The 23,659-nt window shown below is 38.6% G+C and overlaps 3 protein-coding genes across 4 annotated transcripts; 1 reads left to right on the plus strand and 2 right to left on the minus strand.

The window, feature by feature from the left end:
• Window positions 1-8: 8 nt before the first annotated feature.
• LOC141837369 (kinesin-like protein KIN-14C) lies at window positions 9-12,834 on the minus strand. The gene is made up of 23 exons (XM_074724784.1): window positions 12,744-12,834; window positions 12,510-12,667; window positions 12,317-12,433; window positions 11,962-12,238; window positions 11,763-11,890; window positions 11,589-11,672; window positions 11,372-11,449; window positions 11,200-11,292; window positions 11,073-11,102; window positions 10,433-10,774; window positions 10,286-10,367; window positions 10,115-10,210; window positions 9,861-10,040; window positions 9,657-9,763; window positions 9,390-9,568; window positions 9,038-9,202; window positions 8,705-8,958; window positions 8,459-8,622; window positions 7,696-8,150; window positions 7,356-7,456; window positions 7,155-7,217; window positions 5,458-5,508; window positions 9-52 (listed from the first exon to the last, which is right to left on the minus strand). Exons 1-23 carry the CDS (start codon window positions 12,832-12,834, stop codon window positions 9-11), a joined length of 3,339 nt encoding a protein of 1,112 aa, XP_074580885.1.
• Window positions 12,835-14,832: 1,998 nt separating this feature from the next.
• Window positions 14,833-19,724, plus strand: LOC141838655 (synaptotagmin-2-like). 2 transcript variants are annotated; one of them, XM_074726194.1, is made up of 12 exons: window positions 14,833-15,233; window positions 15,970-16,068; window positions 16,183-16,233; window positions 16,331-16,454; window positions 16,909-17,027; window positions 17,138-17,239; window positions 17,329-17,403; window positions 17,964-18,040; window positions 18,130-18,376; window positions 18,443-18,796; window positions 18,892-19,020; window positions 19,355-19,724. In XM_074726194.1, the coding sequence occupies exons 1-12, from the start codon at window positions 15,123-15,125 to the stop codon at window positions 19,481-19,483; spliced, it is 1,617 nt and encodes a 538-aa protein (XP_074582295.1). In that variant the 5' UTR covers window positions 14,833-15,122; the 3' UTR covers window positions 19,484-19,724. The 2 variants fall into 2 exon arrangements, with proteins under 2 accessions (XP_074582295.1, XP_074582294.1); XM_074726193.1 differs by having other exon boundaries at window positions 18,130-18,796.
• Window positions 19,725-20,194: 470 nt separating this feature from the next.
• LOC141840995 (expansin-A10) lies at window positions 20,195-22,997 on the minus strand. Its single transcript, XM_074729111.1, has 3 exons — window positions 22,684-22,997; window positions 22,267-22,582; window positions 20,195-20,596 (listed from the first exon to the last, which is right to left on the minus strand). The coding sequence occupies exons 1-3, from the start codon at window positions 22,898-22,900 to the stop codon at window positions 20,287-20,289; spliced, it is 843 nt and encodes a 280-aa protein (XP_074585212.1). The 5' UTR covers window positions 22,901-22,997; the 3' UTR covers window positions 20,195-20,286.
• Window positions 22,998-23,659: the final 662 nt, after the last annotated feature.

Genomic DNA, 23,659 nt, shown 5'->3' on the forward strand with positions numbered 1-23,659 from the left:
TTAGTCCCTCACGGGTCAGAATTGGACCGGCCCATTATTTTGGTTGATCGGGCTAGGTTAGTGATCTCAATAGCCCGTTAGATCACAACAGCTTAGTGTGATTTGCAAGCTTCAATGCAGCTACGATGTACAAAGTGCCCTTCTTGTCTTGGCTGTTGGAATCAAGCAATCCATTTGGTACCACCGTACGGCCACACTACCATTCTCCAGTTTAATATTTTGTTTTCATGGAGCAATCCTGCAACTCCTTTTCTTATCCTCCGTTGCTCCCTCGACAGCATCTTCCCTGTCATATCTTTTCCTTTATCTCCTGCTGGAAGAAGACAAGTAAATCTCTGTTTCTGCCGAATTAAATTCCCATCAAGACAACCCATGCATCGTCTTCAACCGGGGCGAGTGCGCGCTGATGGGATTTCAATGTTTTTGAAAGGTCCACCCATCAGCTATTGAAGTTCTCAAAAGTCTTGTGACGTGTCTCGTAATCTCCGTCTGAATAGATATATATATATATAGGTGTCGTCTATGCCTACCTATTAGAAACTTAATCAGGTAGGTTGATGGATAAATCAGAAGTCAGAATCTCCATAAAGGCGTTACACCTCGAGAACATCCTCGTGCTGAGGATGCCCGAAAACATCCTCAACATGCTGTCCAGAAGATAAGAATATCCCCACTAAAAAATAGCTCTTACAATCCCTTGCCTATTAAATTTAATTATTCTTTCTAATGATTCTTTAACATAAGTATAACAAAAGTGACATTGTCTTAAGCCAACATGAGTTATTTGAAAGGAAGTTGATGTCGCCCCATCCGGCGTATAAGGCCCCATGTGCAAGTAGAAGAAAATTGATGTCAACGAACTGGACACACAGAATACCATTATGATGAAGAGAGGTCAACCTTGGCCCCTTATTTGAATATGCCCTGTGTATCAAATTTATTCCTAATAGAAGATAGTGGTGTCTCCATCTTTGCCCATGCTTGCCACTAGGTTGGCGATTATGGCAGTCCACGTGGACACTTGTCTCACTAGTATATAAAAGATAACTTGTGCACCGGGAGAGGATAATGGCCACTCGCTATGAGTAATTTTGAGTTAAGATAGTTGATCTGTTCTTTTTCCTCTTTGTTAAAGCCCTTCTCTAAGACATCCTTCCTTTTTACTAAGTTTACTGGTTCAACTCTTATTCTCTTGACAATGGATCGGATTTTATATCCTCCATTCCTCACTCCTATTTATTATATTTATCTTCGTCTCCATAATTGGGTATTCAATTTTCATCTTCATTTTCATATTTATAAGAGGATCGGATATTCATACTGTACCTAAATATTCTACTATCGTCTACAATTATATTTGAGATTTTAATATATATATATATATATATATATATATATATATATATATATATAGATGTTTTGATATGTTGCGCCCCCTTCATGCCCCGCATGCGTGCCTTAGCGAGGGCGACCATGTGGGAGAGCCCACTTCCTCTTGCCACATTGCCACCCCCTCGGGCGTGCACGTAGTCACACACCAAGAGCACGCAACATAAAAGGACTATATATATATATATATATATATATATATATATATATATATATATATATATAATTTAATCGGGTCGGGTATTCGAGTACGGTATGGATAGGATTCTATTACGTTCGCCTTCATATTCGAATCCAAAAATTATCATACTCAATAATTTAATCAAATTTAAAAAATCTTTTCATACTCTTCTCCATTCGCGTTAGGTATCAAATGTTCCATAGGATTTAGAGGAAATTGTCATCCTTACTCTCAAGGTCTCTTCCTTTGAAGTGACAATAATTTCTCTTTCAACTCCATGTTGACCTTTCCTTTTAGCTTTGTACTAACTTAACTGTCGAAGGGGTTACATCGATTACATATTCTGACTTCCTAGTTGACCAGTGTTGATATATAGGTAGGAGACCCATGGGATTATACACTCTAACGGATTTAAACATTAAAGGAGAGTTACGATTATGTTATTAGAGAGAGCAATGACAACCCACATTGGATACAGAATTTGACCATAACTATTGGCTTACAGGTTTTATAGCACATCGTTGGAGTGGACGGGAGCATAATTTGCAGGATCCTATGTAAGATCAGATCGGTCGGGATTGGATTGTAGAATCGTACGATGCTATTAAAAACTCTTAAAATTTTATAATACATGATTAATAATTAGATTTTTTAAAAATTATTTGCATATATATAGATTAATAAATTATATATATATATACAATCGTTGACACCTCGATACCACATATGATATTATTATCTAACACTAAATAGAACAGTCATTATTTTATAAGCTAATTCTAACTAAGACTTTTAAAGAGGACATTGAAAATTAGATTAGAGAATTTTTCTCTTAATTTAATCAAATAATATTAACTCAAATAAAAATAATATCTTAATAATAATTAAATAATTATTTAAATAATCTTCAAGTTTTAACGAAGATGAAAATAACTTTAATAAAAAAGATTAAAATTCTTTAAAATCTCAAATAATTTTTTTAGCTTAAAATCCGTTACACCTTCCTTAATTCTAATGAATGTAAATATCTGAATAAATTTTAATTTGATATTTTAAAAATCTTATGGTTCAACTTCTTAAACTTTAACTGATTCTATTCCAATTCTATGAATTCCAGCAATCATGCCTCGATCCTACAGTAAAAAAAATGATCTCAAATGTTCTTGAATTATTTGAGTACTTTCGAATCATGATTCACTATAGACAAGTTCTACCTGACACATTGCCAAGCCTACCCTGCTCGAATCCGACTCAGAATCCTATCCCTTATCAACGCCGGATCACCACTCTCACCCTCACGGCTCAGCCTACGCGCATAACACCCGAGACAGCAAACATGAAAATGTCGTATCGTTAGTTCGTAATGAAGTAGCTCCCATCTGTATATGAATTTCTATTGGGAATAGAATTGTTTTGTGTAAATGAGACAAGTCGGTAAATCCGATTCGGAAACCCTTTTAATTCGCTGTATATAAACTCCGGGAACGCCGACTACCGCTACCAAGACGAGCGCCTCCCAATTCCCATCCACCAAAACTTTCGCTCGGTTACTCAGAGAAGATCCATGGCGTCTTCCGTCTCGGCGTGGGCGAAACCAGGCGCGTGGGCCTTGGACGCGGAGCACGAGGCTTCCATGGGCAAGGAGCATGACGCCGATGCATCGCTGCCGCAGCAAGCTCAGCAGGAGTTCCCCTCCCTCGCTGCCGCCGCCGCTTCCTCTAAGACCTCCAAGAAGAAGAAAAAAGCGCAGCCCATCTCCTTCGCCGAGTTTACCACCGGGAAACCCGTCGCTCACGGCACTGGTGGTCGCTCCGCATCCTCCTCATCATCCAAGGGCCTCACGGCCGACGAGCTCATCCTCCTCCCTTCCGGCCCGCGCGAGCGCTCTGCTGAGGAGCTCGAGCGCGCATCCTCCAAGGGTTTCGGATACACATCGTACGGCACCGGCGGTGCCCGTGGCCGCGCTGCCTCGGGTGAGGATGCCGACCCCAGCCGTTGGGGTTCGTCTAGGGCGTCCGACGATGGGAGGAGAGGAGGTTTCGGCGGATCTGGAGGTGGATCGGAGAGGGAACTTGGCCCGTCCCGTGCTGACGAGAACGACGACTGGGGAGCGACGAAGAAATCCGTAGTGCCCGAGAGGAGGGAGAGGGGTGGAACAGGGGGTTTCTTTGACTCGCAGTCCAAGGCGGACGAATCCGATAGTTGGATCTCGAGCAAAAGCGTTGCACCTCCGGTGGACGCCCGGAGGATAGGCAACGGCGGATTTGATGGGCCCAGGGAGAGGAGGGGTGGGTTTGACATGTTCAGCAAGGAGGGATCTTTTGGAGCTGGAGCCGATTCCGAAACATGGGGTAGGAAGAAGGATTTCGTTACCGATCCAGATACACAGAGGAGGGAAACAGAACGAAATAGTGGGGAAAGGCGTAGGCTTGTGCTGCAGCCTCGTTCTTCCTCAGCGTCCGATGGAAACAGCGAACAAGAAATGCAAGGGGAGCAGCATAAGCAGCCAATAGAGAAGAGAGGCAAAGGTTCAAACCCCTTCGGAGAAGCTCGCCCACGAGAAGAAGTATTAGCAGGGAAGGGGCAGGACAGCGAACAGGAAATTCAAAGGGAGCAGCATAAGCAGCCAATAGAGAAGAGAGGCAAAGGTTCAACCCCCTTTGGAGAAGCTCGCCCACGAGAAGAAGTATTAGCAGGGAAGGGGCAGGACAGCGAACAAGAAATTCAAGGGGAGCAGCATAAGCAGCCAATAGAGAAGAGAGGCAAAGGTTCAAACCCCTTTGGAGAAGCTCGCCCACGAGAAGAAGTATTAGCAGGGAAGGGGCAGGATTGGAGAACGATTGACGAACAACTGGAGGCCATCAAGATTCGGGATGTTCTATCTGAAAGTTCTTCATTTGGCATAAAGGGATTTGGAGCAACAAGTGAGACTCAACGATCACCGGAGAGCCGTGCAGATAGGGCATGGAGGAAGGCGGATGCTACTGATTCTTCTCCTGCAAGGTCTAGTCTTTTACCATTATTTGCCATGCTGTTTTGATATGATGTCTTTTCCATTATAATGATTTCTCTTTTCTGCTAACTTTGATTTAGTTACCATGTGAGGAGATGTGCCTTTGCAATTATAGTAGATCCTAATATCTTCTTCTAGCAAACTGTCATGCTGCCACAACATACACTTTTGCTTTATAATAAAGCATGCGCGAGATATCTTAGGTGTCTACACAGGACCCAGAAAAGAGAATAAATTCGATCCAAACACTTGAGATCACAGAAATACTTATATTTGCTTAGGATTATGGTTTGATCTTTCTTCTTGTTGCTATATGCTTATTAACCTATACCCTATAGCATCTTTTGGGAAAAAGTCATAGGTTCTTGGATGCCCTTTCCTGTATTGATACTCTAGTTATTCAGAAGCAGAAGACAGAAGATTTTGAGAAATAGTTTAGTTTATATCTTAATTCATAATTGAAGACCTAATGCCGATAAAGATACATTTGTCTGTTTTATATTTTGAAAAATGCAAAGCTTGCCAGGCTTTCGTAAAGAGATCATGAATTCATGTAAGTTATTCTAATTGAACATTGCTACACGACCCTTATCTGTTTGGCTTGCTTCATATTACTATTTTCAAAAGTTCTATTGTATTGTTAGGGAGATTTGAATTCTAAGAAGGGAAGTTGAAGACCGACAAATAGCTTAGACTGAACGAATCTAGTTCTCAAGATATTCTTATGTTATTACATAGACTGAATTATGGTTAATTATTAGCTCTATTCTATATTAAATCTTCATTGTATTGGCAATCTTAAAGACCTATGATATTAGGAAACTACCCTATTTATGTATTTTCCCTAAGATATGTTTTGAAGCAAAAGCTTAGCAACTGCTTGGAGCTACTTCAGAGGTACACCTAAATCTAGTAACTTTTAAGTCTACAAGATATAGCCTGTTTACATCAATGTATATGATATAGTTGGACTAACAGTATGATGGTGTTATCACCCAATATATCAACGTATTGGGCTACATGGTGACATCTCGAGATATAGCCCAATGTCATTTTGTTGAACTACATAGAGACAATCTGAGATTATGCCAATGAGCCTTGTATTCTTATTTATCCAAAGACGCTCATTTAAGTCCCATCAGGTAAGCTGTGGCACATGGTTGAAATACTGTGAAAATTATTTGGCATCAATACCTTTCAATGCATGATGATATCCAACACAGACAATCTAGCAACTAATCAGGATGTTCTTTTGCCAATATCCCTAAGTTTGAATGTGATCCACAGAACACTGGAAGTAGGATCACCATGAGTAGGAGCACTCATGAGACCAATCAGTGGGATTCTTCACTTAACTGTAGACCCTACTGTGAGATTTTGCTAGTTATTGTGTCATTGTAAGATATTTAATAACAGTTTCAGCATTTATTATTGTTACAGCTTTGTATGTTCTTTAGTGGTGCTATTTTGTAGTTGTAATACAGTCGTGGATATTATCATGAGCAAGAAGATTATCCCTGGTATAGGAACAGTGCCCTTGAGTAAATGTTATTTCCTAAGAATATGTGCTCTACTTTCTAAAAGCAGTTGTGTTTTCAAGATCTACTCATTCTGAATATTTTTGGTGTAGTAAATATTCCAACAGCACAACCTTTGTTGTGGACCGTGGTGGATTTAGCTGGCTGGTCAGCCACTTCTCCAGCATTACGGATTCAATTTTCAGCGTTTTATTATACTTTTTATGTTTGATCTTTGATTCGTATTATGGTCAGGTGGGTGTAGTACTTGTGTTGTCCATCACACCTAGCATAGATAGCAATGCTATTGTGCAGTGTCGTCACAGCATCAACTTAAAAAGTGATTCCAAAGTGTGTATATCTTATTCAATCTCATACTTCTCTTGTGATTGTCCTTTGCAGGGAAAACAAAGTGGATGGCACTAACAATTGAAAATATAGAAAGGACCATAACAGTGCAGAATCATCTGAGGGGCTATCTTCGTTGGTCTTTGAAAAGGAGCCGTGGTGGAAAGTTTCACCAGGAAAAGATGAAAGTTTGTTAGATTTTATTGAAACGGAGTAAGTATAGACCGCATACCTCGAAAGTTTCCATTGTTGCCATACCTCTCTCCACATTTTGGAAGAATTTTGTTTTCTATGAATTTACTGTTAACATTTGTAATAAGGATGATGTCGTTTCATTCCAAGGATTTAGTATACTTGAAATGTATGATGAACAAATTATTGATTGGTGTATTGATTATGTTGGCTTTCCAACTAACCTCCACAAGTTTTTTTTTATCAACATTATTTTTTAGCTGAAGCATTCCCTATGTTATGGGATTTTTTTTTCAGTCACATATCATCTTTGTTTAGAAAAAAAAAGGTGAATTTTACTAAAAGGATAAAGATAAAGAGAATAAAAAAGAATTGTAAGTTTACAATGTAAAATATTTATGAGACTTTTTTTCTTATTATATGCATTTTATTTGTTTACATAACATGTGAAATAAACTCGACTGGAAATTTTATCATAAATGAGATATGATTAAGTAGCAGCATCAACTCCCCTATTGCCAACGTCTGGGAGGCTTGGATGAAGCCACTGTCGATCGGCTTGTGCTTTTCCCTGCACCTTTATTGTTGGAAGAGAAGTTGATCAGCAAATGCAGCAAAAAAATTAATAACTAAAGATTAATTCTTCAGTAAAAGAAGGAACTGAAAACGTATTCTCAGCAAGACAACTAGATCACAGGAAATGAAATCTACTTACTTGGAGGCTTAATTAAGTCTCCTCTTGATCTTGTTGAGAGTGTTGGGACTTGTCCAGTCTTATGTGAAGCTGGTTTAGAGACTCCTGATGTTTTTCTAGACCTGCATTTAAGACAAGGCTGTAGTGAACAATGCAACTTCATTAAATAAATGAAAATATGTCTATTGGTGTTTGTTTGAATTGCACATATGTTGAAAAAAAATCTCATATGTTTATTGTAGATACTTATTTTGAATCTTTATCTATGTACTTGATGATGTTCTAGGTGAGGATTCAGAACTTAAGGAATCATTTTTAAATTCCAGGAAAAAAAGGCACTTAAAATTCTAGAAATACTTACATTTCATCTTTCATGTCTTCTGGTGACTTTACTTGTTCATGGAGATTAAGGTCAGTAAGACTAGTTATTGAAGCATCTGTTTCTGTTGCCATGGAAAGAATACCATCTGATATTTCACTTAATCTTTCCTCTGAATCTGCATCACCGAGACTGACAAGCTCAGGATCAACATTAAGCTCAACAGCTTGATGCTTTAGGTGCCTTCTACCGTCCGTCGACCACTGAGAACCGGATTCAGAATGCTCACCACTTTGCTCAGAGTAGTTTTCTTGATCCAAGGCCACCTTTTTATCAGCCAGTACCCTCTCGTCGTATAAATTCCTCTTGTGTTCAATTGTACAAGAAGCTGAGTGACTCAATGAGTTGCCATTATACCGAGATCTAGTGTCTCTTAATTGTTGTAGTTGTTTGATTTCCTCATCTTTATTAGTTATTACATCTTTAAGTGTTGTTATCTGCAAGGTCAAAGCAACAACAAATGAAGCATACAAATTATTATACAAGCACGAAACTAGATTTGTATAATTCTTTCTCAGTTCTACTTGGAAAATCAAAGAACTAGATGAGACTCCACTAAAGATTAATAACCATTAGGCCTTAAGGCACACTCTTTCGAGCATACCTGTTAATTTACTTATCGATGGCTTCATTTTCCTCAAAAATTTCAGGTAGAGATCATAGAAGATAAAATAAGATCCTTGAACAAGGAAAAAAAATATAAATGCAAACAAGAAAATCATAAATTCTAGAGAAGATCGATCACCTGTTCCATCAAATCTCTAATATCTTTTCCATCCTTTTGACTCTTTGCAGCACCCAACTCCACTCCAGACACCCTCTCGGCAAATTTTAAGGTACTCAAGGTCTCAGAATAAGATCCTATCGCTGGGTTTATCTGTACAAACATTAGTGTCTTTGCGTGCCCACCTGCGTAAAAATGAATAAACTTTTATTCAACTGATATAGAAAGTCATCTGGAATCTACATTATAAAATAATGCAGCAAGTACCAAGAGAACTTTGTAAAATTTGGGTTAGTTTGCTGTTTCTGTAAGGTACATGAGAATTTTTCTGTGATAGAGAAAATATGACATCTCCAAGAGCCGACAAAGATCGGTTGATATGTTGAGCTTCCTTCAATCTATCACCTATGGCCTCAGAACGTTCAACCCTCTCACTTCCAGCAAGATCTACTAGATGAAGAGAGCCTCTTAATGTAGCTCCAGTTTTCAAATCCACACCTCGTACATGAACCGTCATGATACTGAGAAAGAAATGGCATTTGACTACATCAGCAATCTAGGAAATGTGCATTTACATGTTGATGGTGAGGAAAGCAAAACCTGTGTGATCGGCTGCTTCTTTCATTAAGAGCTGTTGCACCCACAACCCTGTTAGTGTTTCCCATTTGCATCAGTTCCAGGACATCGTTCGTAGATGCAACAGGATGCATACTTGCATCAGGGACAGCAAGTCCATTTGGTTGCAAAGCATTCAGAATTCCAAGTGTACGCAAGTTAAAGAAGAAGCAATTTGATTAGTTTTTACTAGTGGTAGGATAATGAAGTGTAACAAAGGGATGAACGGATTATAGTATGATATTTAACCGTTGTAAGCATTAACTAGGTTAATAATCATTAAGAAGTTTAGCACTTGTTAATTGGAGTAATGGGATCATATGGGAAGAAAGGATATTTCTTTTGTGAGCCATCATTTGCAAGCAGATCTCTGACTTGCTCATTGTAGATTTCAATCATCTGAACACCCACCTCATACATATAGGTGTCTCTCCTGTTTCGGGATATTTGAAATAGGTCATTTAGAGCTCGATAATTGACGCCCCATTCTTCGTCACTTGCTCCATTCGGTCCACTCTATCAACATAGTAAAAGGATGAAATCATTAAGTATGAGAAATGTAATTGAGAAAGTGAAAGATGAAAGAACATTAAGGAATGTTCACCATGGTATAAGTTTTTCCTGATCCGGTTTGACCATATGCTAGAATGCATACATTATAACCATCAAGAACTGAGCGAATTAACGGTTGAATGTCAAGGAACACCTCCTCTATTAGAATATAAAAAAGCTTTTCTTAGGTATCAATAAAATATGATTCAGAAAAAGATATTATGATCGATAAAAGTTTAAGTATCCATTTGCAGACCTTGAGTAGAAGCTGGACCAAAGACCTTATTGAATTTGAACATTCGTTGTCCAACTTTTCTTTGCTTGGAGGGATTTGCAATAAGAAGCTCACCGTTCTCGCCGATGTACTCTATTGTAGTATGCTTTTTGTCTTCACCAGAATGAAATGGTCTTATCCGGCAATAGACTCTAATGTTCCCTAAACAACATATAAAAGAATTTTAGCAGAGTTATAAAACATTATGTGAGATTATATTTCAAAACAAATGACACCTTTTAGCTCCTGAACCTCATTAAACAATTTTCTGTTTTCAGCAAGGATGCTATGGTAGTTCTCTGCAGCATCAATCAGTACTTTCAGTCTCTTCCCTGCAGAAAAAAAAGAGTAAATCAAATACATGTGTTTGAAATTTTTGTCAAAATGTATCTCAGAGCACTTGGTACCGAAGGTGATCGATTCTTCACACCATTTCTTTTGTGAAACTGCAAGTTCATGCTTAATTGAGTCATAGGATGACCTCAACTCCTAATGAAAACCAAAATATCAGTGGTAAGAATCAAAATAAGTATAGAAGTACAAGCAAGGAATACCTTCACTGACTGCTGTTGTAGATTTATGAATTTCTGAAAAACATGCTCCTTGTGATTCCAATTTTGGGTCTTGGATTCTGAAATTGCCTCTAGCTCTTTCATTCTGCTTCTTGATTCTTCCAAATAGGATTCAACTTCTATTAGTTTTTGTTCAAACTCCTCCTGATGCTCCTTTGATTTGGTTTCCATATGCTGATATTGCTCCTTGTATGTTCTTTTTACAGTCTCTAACTCCTTAGCAAGTTCTGAAGTATTTTTGTCATTTTTCTCCTTCTCCTTCAGCAGCCTAGCGATATTTTCTTCGTCATGTGTGTTTTTCTCTTCAATTTTATGCTTTTCTGTCTAAACATGCCAGTACAGTTACAAAATGTTCCACGAGATTCTCAAATATATTGTTTCAAATGACAAAGATACTTGCAAGTCCAAATAAAGTAAACAACACAATTTCAACTGTCCTCTATTTCTTTCCAGTGTCTAGTTCATTTTGAAGTACTTTCTTCATCTAATTTCTCGTTTACTTTCAACAATTAAGGATACTGTTGAATTAAGAGCATATAAATTATACAAGAAAGGAAGACTAGATAATCACAAAAAAGAGTCCTATTTAGTAAGTGCTAAGAACTCTAGACAGGAATCAGACCTTTAGAAGTTGGAGTTGTTCCATAACTATCTGAAACAGAAATGAGACTAATTTACTACAACATCTGAGAAACAACAATGAACCTTCGAATTCATTTAACATAATTGTTGCAGCTAATTGATGTTACCTGTGTTTCTTCATTTGTACCCATTGCTAATGCTTCAAGCACTCTAATTCTTGATTGATACTTCTCCTCCCTTGTTTTAATGAGATTGTTTTGCTGCAGCAAAGATGAAACATTCTTGATAACATTTCAAAAGAAGCACAAACACATATATGAAGAAAAACTTAATTCTTACATTGTGTATGTGTTCGGCTTGAGTTGCAATACGACGTTCAATCTCTTGCACTACTCTTTTCAACAAGGATGATACACGCTAGCAAGCACAACAAAATAAAGTGTGAACAATATTGTCTTGCCTACACCATTGAATTAATTGATCGAATGTACATGTAGTCAGAGGAGAGCTAAAGAAGTAGGGTCTTGAGAATCAAGAGTTCCTCTTGCGTACATACTTGAGGTATATCTTGGTTCTTCCTCTCAATACTTTCTTCAAGAATCCCATTCATGATGCTTAAAAGAGATTGAGTAGGGGCATTCTGCCGACAAAATATTCATCAAAGATTAAAAATAATTTTTAAAGAAGAAATACCAAAATGAAGTTGTATTAGAGAGTTTATGCAATTTACATCTAAGCTATTTGATTTCATCATATCAGAGATCTTTGAAGCCGAAATATCATAATAATGTCCTTGTTTTAGTTGAAAGACATCATGGAACTTGTGACCACCATAAGGAGATTGTGGGGTTGATGGCTCTGCACAGAAAAAGTAACATGTAATTAAGCTTAAAATGTTCGGCAAAGAACTTTTGTCCAAAATAACATGCCTGAAATGAGAGTGCTCTGAGAGTAATGTGGCGATCTTAGCTCATGGAAGCTATGCCTCCTTTGTTCTCCAATGGAAGCAGGGCTGTGATCATTAGCCCTGGGAGTGCTGTCCCCAACCATAACACTGAGTGGAGCAAACCTTGTGTTTTGAAGCACTTTGGGCTTCGTTCTCCCCTCTCCTCCACTCCTAACCGGCGAGTTTCCATCCTGGCAGACATCGGAGAGGAGGTGATCCTTGAGAGACCAAAGGCAGTACACCACTGCAGACACTGCCCCCTGCTTCCAAGTTGATCGATCCAATACTTCAACTTCATGGGATATACTAATTCTTCAGAAGTTATTGGATTGAATTACCTGTTCTAAATCGGATACGTTGAATCCCGGCAGTCCCATGTTCTCGACAGCCGATACAAACTTGGTTATGTTTTCCGAACTGTTCTCGAGGCTAGAATCATAGTTATCGTTCCTCATCTGCAACGACGGTGCTTGGAAAGTTGAGATTGGGAAAGGAATATGATGAGTTGCCGCGGAAGTTGGATGAACAAACCTCATTAGAGTAGCCGGGGCTCAACCTCCTCAGGATGCCGCAAAGAAGAGATCCGTCGAGCAACCGCGCCTGGAGTTCCTCCTCCGATGCGTCGACCGGCATGCGGAGGCCGGGAAACAGGTTGTCGAGCCACTCGATGACGTCGGACCGCCTCTTCGCTGAGCGAACCATCAGAATTAGTCCAGAGGAGCAGAGAAAAAGAAGAAAGAGTAGGTGAGGTACAGGGTGGCGCACCCATCTCGGCGTCGATGTTGAGGCCGGCCATGCCCCGGCGGCTCACGGGGGTGTCGCCGTTGGACATCTCGAGCAAGTCGCCGAGCTTCATCGGAGCAGAGGAGGCGAGCGAGTCCCGACCTACTGCTGGAGTTCTTGAAACCTTCCTAGCTTTTGGTTACGGGCTTTGAGGTCGCCACGTCCATGAAACTGGCCATGACTCTGTTTTCTCCCGATTTCTTGACAGTTATCGGTGAGAAGGGCAATGGCAGGTGGCCATGTTCGCGCCAAAATGGAATAGATTACGCATGGAATTGGCGCGCACGTTGTGTAACTGCCTTTTGAAGAGGATCTGAAAGCTGCAGCGGAGATGGCAGTAGCATCGAATCCCTGGGAACTCCAATTTTCTACTACTGTCTTTGTTTTAAGTTCTTAGTCTTGATTAATCATTCCAGGAATTAGCTATGAGATTAGATCTATGATTTCCTATTATTTTTAATGCATTTTCTCCAGTCCCAGCATCTCTTTCTATCAGAGCAAAAACACCATCTTCTTCTTCGAGAATCAAGCATCAATTAGGTTAATTGGACTATTGTGAGGAGGTGGCTAGTGATTCTGTAGTTTTATTATGATGCATTTCTTGTATTTGAGTAGCAAGTTTAGCAACTTCATACAATTGCAAAACAAACCAGTTTCCCAAATTAATTGCCAATGAGTTGATTACATTCATGAATCGCCACCAAATTTTTGCAGCCCAAACAATGTGTTAGATCGTTGATCCCCTCGAAATGATATTAGAGCGCAAACAAGGTGTTCGATCGAGCCCAAACAAGGGGAGGTTGATCCTCTCAAAATGATCATCCGCTTCCCTTTCTTGGTGGTTACAACCCCAAATATCACGAAGTTTAATCATAAGAACTGAAGAACAATATGTTTCTAGCAAAATTTACAGTAAGGTTCAAGTAGAAATTGCAAGAGACAGTATACGACTTTAGACCCAAAAATGAACGAGCCCCAAATCAACCCTAGTTACCTAGCGTGTTAAAGAAAACCTGAATTCAACCAGGAAGATAGAGAAAGGACTACTACTAACCCTAAAATTTTCAGTTTTTCAAACCACCTGGAAGAATAATCGGACTGATAGATCACTTGCAATAGCGGTCTGCCTTCTTCTTGACCCTGTCATCGAGAGCCGCCTCCACCGTGCGGGCAGCCGTCAGGGACTGGTTGGCTGGGTCATATCCAAACCTCTTTGCCTACACCGGGAATAGCTTCCTCGTACTTCATGTTCTTAGCCGCCTCGATCGTGTAGGCCTCTTCCCCAGCCGACGCCGCTGCCTCCTCTGCCCCACTCCCATCAGCAGAGATAGCCGTGGAAGGGTCTTTCTCTGCATCACCCTCCGCTCTCTTCTTCTTCTTCTTCTTGCGTTCTTATCGCCGGCACCGGCGACGTCGCCGCCGCCCTCGAAGACGAGTCGCCCGGCTTCTCATCCGCGTCGACATCCGTCCATCTGTTATGCTCCCTCAATTTTTTAGTTTTTCAAAAACGCTCCATTTTAAGGTTTCGGAATAATTTGACTTTACCCTTCTAATTTATCAATCACGCTAAAATATTTCTCAATGTTTCAAAATTAACAGAACACCCTCCACTCATGACGTCACACAAAACTACTGCAAAATATCATTCAAACAAAATAGTAAAAGTCATTTCGGGAATCCACCGTCCCAACGATCTCAGATAGCAATCTCACGATCATCTATAAAAACGTAAATTAAAAAATTATAATTAATCTTTTTTTCTGTAAAAGGTGGAATCCATAACTTTAACGGTAAATCAAAAAATTACGATCGACTCCACGACCATATGTGAAGAGGTAAATCAAAAAATTACAATTGTTAATCACGAAAAAGAGGGTATTATTTCGACTTCGTTCAGGATTTAATCTTTGTCCCAAAGATAAAATAGTAAAAATAATGGTGATTATGATGTATGTAAATATCTATAAATGGAAAAATAGGGCATTTATTAAAATGGCGAAGCGTGTGGTTGTGGACGTAAGTTAACAGGCAGCGCTTTCCAACTCCATGCAGATGCAGCGTTACCGACAGTCCCATGGAGCGGGGCGGGGCGGGCGCGCGCATACCCACTCTCCACATCTTCTATGGCCGCCATTAAATCTCGCTCTAACATCGACAGCCTAATAAATTCCTCCTCCTCTCTGCCCAACCGTCTGATTCCGGTTCCTTCATGTGGAATTTGGATTGGAATTCTGCGTGGGCGATTTGGGTGATTGCCGATTAATTTCTTCCGACTCCGGAAAGTTGGGATCTTGCCCTTTTCTTCTCTTCTATCTGCCCTTGTTGATTTTACTTGGCTAGGAGGTGGATTAGATAGTGGCGATGGGGTTCTTCGGCACAGTGTTGGGTTTCTTTGGGTTCGGATGGGGGATCGCCCTCGGCTTGGTCATCGGTTACTACCTGTTCATCTTCTCCCAGCCCACCGACGTCAAGGTGCGATGATTTTGATTCCTCTGTGGACGGTTTCTTTCGCTTCTCTTCCATATTTCGGTTTTTCTTTGCGAGAGTTGCGGTTGTTGCGGAATTGTGCTCGATCTTTATGAAAAAGATATAATAATGACGATGACAAAAATGATTCCTTTCTTGATTCTTTAAGATTAATACAAGTTTGAACGATTTTGTTTTATGTTCCATTTCCCGTAGATCGAGCCTGTAATTTGATTTCTTTATGGAATTCTAAGCTGTGTCATTGTTCGAAATATCAAACGTATCAGAGGAGTCTTGGTTCGGTTGATTTTTGTTTTCTTGTTCCTGATGAGTGATGATCAAATTTTTTGTATGAACATTTTGAAAATGTGAAAACCAAGGAATGCTATGATGATACAAAAAACTTGTACCAGTATGGATGCCTACAATTTGTTTCTATAGAGATGTGTCCTTTATGTTAAGGTAATTCTAATGGAATGAGAAAAGATTATTGGTTGCTTTATGATAATTATAGTCTACCAACATTAATAGGCATGGGATATTTTCATATATCCCATCTTTACATTTAACTTCTCGACAATAAATAAATAACTTAAGGTAGCCAGTGACTTATACACGAGATGAGAAGGTATACTAAGGGGCTAGATTAAAGGCTGTTTCTACTCACAGAAGGAAGGAAACTCAATGGAATATAAGCAGTATTGCTTTTTGTGTTACTCATTATTGACATTCATATTCTCAGGATCCTGAAATTCGGCCACTTGTTGAATATGATTCTACTGCATTGGAGAAAATGTTTCCGGAAATTCCCTTATGGGTGAAAAATCCAGACTTTGATCGAGTAAAAAAACTCCCTCTTTTCTCTCTACAATTAGTTAATTTAGGTTCTGATTTCAGTTGGCGATTTCTCTGGTGCTCACTTTCAAAACTAAACTTATTATCATTGTCCTGTTAGGTTGACTGGCTAAACAAGTTTCTAGAGTATATGTGGCCTTATCTTGACAAGGTGAACGCCCTTAGAATTCTGGAAATTAATCTAATGTATTTAGTGGATGTGATAGAATGTCTTGTATTCAATAATTATCTTCATAGTGCTTGTGCAGGCAATTTGCAAAACTGCAAAGGAGATAGCAAAACCAATTATTGCTGAGAATACTGCCAAGTACAAAATTGACTCTGTCGAATTTGAAACACTCACCTTAGGTTGTTTGCCACCTACACTTCAAGGTCAGAATTTTTCTCACTGTTACATGGCTTCTAGACTTGGTTTTTGCTAATTTCAAATTATTAGGTGAGCTAGTCCCTTTTTCTGGATAGTACCAACAATAGTGCATCATCTCTTACATTTGATCTCTAGGAAATTATGAAATGGACTATTGGACTTTGTTAATGCATTTAAAGCTAAGAATGATCATATATACTTTGTAAATGTCCATGCCATTTCATGTGAATTTTATTTTATATATATATATATATATATATATATATATATATATATATTCCTTTTTTTTCATTTGAACTGTCTGCTGTGAAACTTCAGTAATGGTTTTCAATGGAATTTTATTATCATTTTATCTTAATATTATTTCCTACTTTCGTTCCATAAAATTGATATTTGGTTACCTTAGCATCTATACATATGCATGTAGAATTCTTTATGTACCTTTACATTGTATTTCAGGAATGAAAGTTTACACTACTGACGACAAGGAACTGATCATGGAACCATTGTTCAAGTGGGCTGGAAACCCTAATGTGACCGTTGTGGTTAAGGCATTTGGATTAAAAGCGACAGTACAGGTCTAGATACTTTAGGTTCAACCAAAAGAAATACCATTTTTTTCTCAATCATAAGTAATTCACAGTTGATGTTTGGAGTTGATTATTTCCCCACTTTTAATTCATTTTAGGTTTTAGACTTGCAAGTCTTTGCAATTCCACGGATTACATTAAAGCCATTGGTCCCGAACTTCCCCTGTTTTGCAAAAATCCTTGTATCACTCATGGAGAAGGTAAATTGGGATAGAAATATTTGGTTTTCTTTTTTGTTTAACCACTTTTCTACATCCTTCAAGTTTTGATTTCTTGTAATCTCTTGCAGCCACATGTTGATTTTGGACTAAAGCTTCTAGGAGCTGATGTTATGTCAATACCTGGTCTTTACAGATTTGTTCAGGTTTATTATTATTATTATTGTTATTTTTTGCTTCTTAGACCTTACGGTTCACTGTTTCCTTTTCAGTTATAATCACAATCTTGAAAAATGTTTATATGTTTGAATCACTTTTCTGTCATCTCATAGAATAATATGAATCAACCCGAAACTTTCTTTCACCTAACTATCCAAATGCCAAATGCATTGATCCAAATGCCCTTATAGAATACATCTTAGTTTTTCTAACTTCAGTGTCACTTCTTTGATGCTTTTGGTGATCTGTTTAGTCTTTCCCCTCTTTCCCTCTCTTCTCTTCTTATAGGTTTCATTTCCTTCACGTGATCCGTAGATGGAATCTGTTGATGAGTCATGAAAAGAGAACCTTCTTATCTCTGTCATAATGGGTGACACAATTACATCTAATTTTGCCAGTTGCCAATATTTTATCAATTTTTGTCTGTAGCTCGAACGATATGTTTACAACTTCTACCCATGTGTTTTTGTTTTAAACCTGTTCAGATTTGTATGCAGACTTCTTTTTCCCCTTCCCGACGTATACTTTTTTCTGCATTGATCCACAGGAGACCATAAAGAAGCAAGTTGCAAGCATGTATCTATGGCCTAAAACACTAGAAGTCCCGATAATGGATCCCACGAAGTAGGATATGAGATTCTCCTCATTATTTAATACATTATCAGCTTCATTTAACTACCAGCACTGAGTGTCTTTTCACGTCAATCTCGCAGAGCTCTGAAGAAGCCCGTTGGTATTCTGGAAGTGACTGTGGTCCAGGCAATGAAATTGAAGAAGAAAGATCTTTTGGGTAAGTCAGATCCATATGTAAAGCTAACTCTTCAAGATGATAATCTGCCAGCAAAGAAGACCACTGTGAAACGTAGCAATCTTAATCCTGAGTGGAATGAGGAATTCAAGTTGGTTATCAGGGATCCAGAATCTCAAGTTCTTGAACTTAATGTCTATGATTGGGAGCAGGTATGTATACCTTCATCTCTCTTTAGCCAATATATGCGATGTTGTAAATGTTTATTTCTCCTCCAGGTTGGCAAACATGATAAGATGGGTTTGAATGTCGTCCCACTGAAAGATCTTATCCCAGATCAGACAAAAACTCTAACTCTTGACTTGCTCAAAACCTTGGATCCTAATGATCCTCAAAATGACAAGTCACGTGGACAGATTGTTGTAGACGTCACCTACAAGCCATTTAAGGAAGGGGACGTTCCAAATGATATCAGTGATGAAGAAGGAGAAATGGAGAAGGCACCTGAAGGCACTCCGGCAGGTGGTGGTTTGCTTGTGGCTATCATCCACGAAGCTCAAGATCTTGAAGGGAAGCATCACACAAATCCTTATGTTCGGATCCTGTTCAGAGGAGAGGCGAAGAAAACTAAGGTACCATGAGTGAAGAATGTTTTGTAATGGTCGTTCATATTGTTTGTTGCACTCTTAATTCCATTTATCCTCTTTTTTTTTTTTGTCTAATGTAGTGCATCAAGAAAAATCGAGATCCACGATGGGACGAGGAGTTTCAATTTGTTTGTGAGGAACCACCTACAAACGAAAAAATGCATGTCGAGGTAGTTAGTCGACCACCAAGTATCGGAATCCACTCTAAGGTACCACCATTTTCATTTTGCATTTTGACTAATGTTTATAATATTCCAAGCAAGTTTCTCTCAATGGAAATAAGGAAAAAAATAGTGAAATACTTAGATTATCCTTTGTCTTCTTTGCACTTCATGACCTCAGTGCTATCCCCACTTCTCATGTACCCTCAAGGTGATATTCTCTTGTTGTAAAAGTCTCCTACAAGCCAAAGAAGAAAGTTAAATGAAGCTTATGTGAAAAGTAGTCATATACTTGCATTTACTTTAGCCTAGACCGATAGTTATGCTAATTGGAGATATTATTTTGGTTTTCCAACCATACTGATATCTAGTTACTTGTCAGGAAATGCTAGGACATGTGGTTATCAGCCTTGCGGATGTCGTCAACAACAAGAGAATCAACGAGAAGTATCATCTTATCGACTCTAAAAATGGTCGCTTACAAGTTGAGCTGCAGTGGAGAACATCATAGTCCAGAAACTCATACAATTTCATGTCATGGATGTTTAATAAAAAAGGATAGTTTGGTGTACGAAGTTCCGGCCAATACAGAGTGTCCGGAAAGGATTTATTGTACGCAATTTTATCCTACTTTACAAGAGGTCATGAGATGTTCAATAATTGGAGAAATTTTTTTTGTAAATAACTAAATCAAAGACTGTCTTTTGTCTTCAGAATCTCTGTTTTATGTTTCTGCTGTCGTTTTTTTTCATAGTTTAACAGAGTTTGTATTTGAAATTTCCTTAGAATTCTTGGGAGCGTGCTGTAAGCACATGCCATTGTGGTGCCCTAAAAGCTTGCTTCCTGTGTGTAATTTCATTATATTGTTCTGTCTAAAGTATAACTTAACTTTCCTTCGTCCCCCATTGCAGAGGTAGACCTTGAAAATGAGTGCTTAGATAAACTCTCTAAATTAGAGAATACAACTCTAATTTATGAGGTGAAGTGAAGGGTTATAGTATGCAAAAGAATATTGGTTAACCACTAGATGTTTTACTGATAGACAATATCAAGATAATGATAGTAATATTTTGTCTTTGCTGCTTAAAATCCGCATCCGAAGTTTGTTAGAGCATAATTACAGAAAAAGAACATGTAGCACAACTGAAGACAAGTTTAAACGACTGCAATGTAAAGTGGAGAAAACACTGGAACTGAATACAGGCATATATAGGTACTAAAAGAAAATTGGATTTCTTCATTAATAACTCGGTTCTCAAATGTGTACAGACAAAATACAAGTACAAGAAGAAGGAAAACAATGGATACTTATATTCAGAATGGGAATTGCTTGCCCACATAGGTCTTGCCAAAAGCCCAATTCTTAGGGGCAACATTGTAGGAGGTGAGAGTAACACCATCACTGCTGAAGACCTCAAATGACAGTGCTTGGCCCTGTAGGTCAGCACTAATGTGCCAATTTTGGCCCCAAGTCCGACCCATAGGAAGCCATCCAGTTGCTGACCCCTTGATCTTCACAGCAACAATGTCACCTGCACCTGCAACATTACTGATCAGCACATTGTAGAAGAATCCCTTGCCATCGATGGTAAAACGAACACCGCCTTCTCTTACACATTTCACCCTGTATAACCCCAATTGCATAATTAGTTATGGTAACAAGAAGCAATTTTGCATAGGGCAACTGCAATATGTCAAAGCCACAATGATAAGCCTATAAAAATTAACAGAAGAAGAAAGTAACATTACATTTGATTCACAGTGGAAATGGAAAGGAACATAATGTTCGTTCTTAGGTAATGAAATAATGTAGGAACAACAAGAACATTTTCCTTTGGTTCCAACATCTCAAAACAATTCCATTCTTGATACAATCAAAATATTATTCTGAAAATACCAGAATTGACTCGCAAAGTTTTCAGCATTTAAAAATAACCGTTAATGTTGTACCATAAGTTGGAAGGCATTTTCAGGTAATGTAGGAACTTTGCAGCTACATGGTCATGACACACAATCCCAAAAAACTAATTGATCACGCTAATAACAAATGAGATTTCAGGTTTAGCAACTGAGGTAGTTTAGTTCTCTTAGCAGCCTTCCATATTTCGTTTTTGTATTTAGTTTTTTATTCCATTGTGATTATACTTGACACAATTAAACACACATGAGCATTTTCACATTACTAATGGTTGCATTGTTTTGTGTTTGCGTGTGGGAAACGAACGAATTGAACTCATTGTCTACTTGCCCTCTCTAGTTGGACCATCAAGATCCTATCACATGTTTTGTCAATGTCAACCTAGAAATTTTTTTCAAACTGTGATAGACCACCCGTAATGCAAATGAGGTTGTGGTATGACATAACATATATTTGTCAATAGATCTATACTCATGTAGTCATCTGACTTAGAAGATCTCATCAGACCACATAATGTTTGTGTTTCTTGTTGATGTTGTTTTCTTTCATTTTGTGTCTCTCTTCTTTATGTTCAATGTATTTCTTGCTTACAAAATGCATAAAAGAAGTATTGTTCTCCTAACAATCATTATCATAGAATTGATTGATGCCCCCAAAAATGTAAACATCCTTTTTCAATTCCATAACTACTAATCGTTACCTACTAATATCGTAGAATTAAAACACTTAAATGTTCAGATATGTTACATCCCTGCATGTTAAGCATCCAAAGTGGCTAGGAACTATGAAAGAGATAATTGCAGTGATGCTTAACATGTTGAGATTTCAGTCATCCATTCAACATGTGTTCTCATCTTTACACAAAATGATTGGCTACAAGAGACGATGAATGCTACCTACTAATAGTTAGATATCAATACCTGGTTCTAGTTTTCATAAACTAATGGATGTATAGATAACATATAGTCAGGTAGTAAGTTTTTACATGATTATTTATTCCCTGAACGATGACAGATCTTTACAAAACTACTTGAACTGAAATTACAAATTGAGACAGTCCTATTACTGCATGCAGAGTAGAATCATTGCACACAAAGTTTTATCAGATTCCTCATAGCATTCTAACCTTTTAACAAGAACTATGTACTTTCACAATATTCCAAAGTTCCAAACTAGAAGGGGAAAAAAATAGCCTAATTTTGCATGATTCTAAACAAGTAATTTCATTATCCATTCAATTTGAACTAATATCAACAAAACAAATGAAGATATCGTATTCCAAACTGCCACAAATTTTCACTTTCCGTTTTTTTTTTTTTTGACAGAAATCTCTTTGGCCTTGTAGCAATTTGGGAGTAAAAGCATAGATTAGTGACCTGCGATACTGTATGGGCATGACTCCAGCCTTCCAAATGGCGATCTTCTCAAAGGCCTGGATCGGCATGAGGATGTGATGGTTGGGAGGGTTGCAGATCCCGCCGGCGTCGGCAGGGAGACCGTAATTAGGGGCGCAGAAGTTGGTGACGGTGAGCACCATAGAGGTCCCCGGCAGGCAGTACCGAAGCTCCTCCACACACCTCACCTCGTAGCATCCTCCGCAAGCCGCTCCCTTCTCAAACATCGCCTCGCTCAGCCCCGCCGTGGCCATCCCATACCCACTCTTCCCCAAGTCCCCGTACCCACACGCACCCCCTGCATAAAATTCACAGAACCCGTGAGATCGCCGGTCTAGAGCAAAAAGAAAAAGGAAAGGGAGAAAAGGGAATTGTGGGAAATTGAGATCAAAGGCGGACCGACGGTGTCGCGCGGGTCGAAGACGGCGTAGAAGGAGGCATGCGCGGAGCGCCATTCGGTGAGGGCGACATGGCCGGAAAAAGATGAGCTCTGGTGAGGTGCGGCTGGCGGTGCGAGCAGAGTTAGCGAAAGCAGGAGGAGCGCTAGGTTATGGCGGTGGAGAAGGAGAAAGCGGACGGGGAAGAGGCGGCGGGGAGGGGCGAACGAGAGGAACATCGGAGCGAGAAGCGCGACAGTGGCGTCGGTGGAGGATACGGAGGCCGCGGCTGTTAGACCGTGAGACTCCAAAGCGTCGTGCAGTAGCTAAGTGGAGTGTGTGCGAAAGAGAGAGACAGCAGCGAAGGGAGCCGCTTTCTTTAAAGCGAAGGCGCATGTGATGTTTCAGTGGTTGTTGTAATGGTGACTTAGACCTGTTTTGGAATTTTGCTCGTCAAATTTTGTTGCTTTGCTTCTTCTTAAAATTCGTCACAACGGCTCCCTTCATTATAAATTTTATTGATCACGATAAAAAAATATTACGAAGAAGAGATTATTATTTTGACTTTATCAAAATTTAAATCTTTGATTCAGTTTTATTATAAGCAATTTAATTATGCTCCAAGAACTAAATTTGATATTGATTTACTTTGTCACTTAAATTTGATGTTGATTTTTAATTGATTTTGATCGATTTTTATTAGAAAGTTCAATGGACGGTGATTCAATTAATTTGAATCAATGATAACTTGATTAGAATCGATTCTCGAATAATATATCACCATCACATTAATAAAATATTAATAAATAAATTATAAATTCAGAATTTAATTATTTTAATAGTTTAAGATTTTTTTATTCTAGAAATTAACCAAAAAAATTCATAATTATTTTTAAATTTTAAAACTAAATTAATTAAAATATATCATAAAATAAATTATTTTATTAATATATATAAATTTGTTTTAAATTTTAAAAAATTATAAATAAATTATATTT

The sequence above is a fragment of the Curcuma longa genome, chromosome 11 (assembly GCF_044706935.1).
Source record: "Curcuma longa cultivar G26 ecotype Majalengka, Jawa Barat chromosome 11, ITB_CL_G26_1.1, whole genome shotgun sequence".
Taxonomy (NCBI): domain Eukaryota; kingdom Viridiplantae; phylum Streptophyta; class Magnoliopsida; order Zingiberales; family Zingiberaceae; genus Curcuma; species Curcuma longa.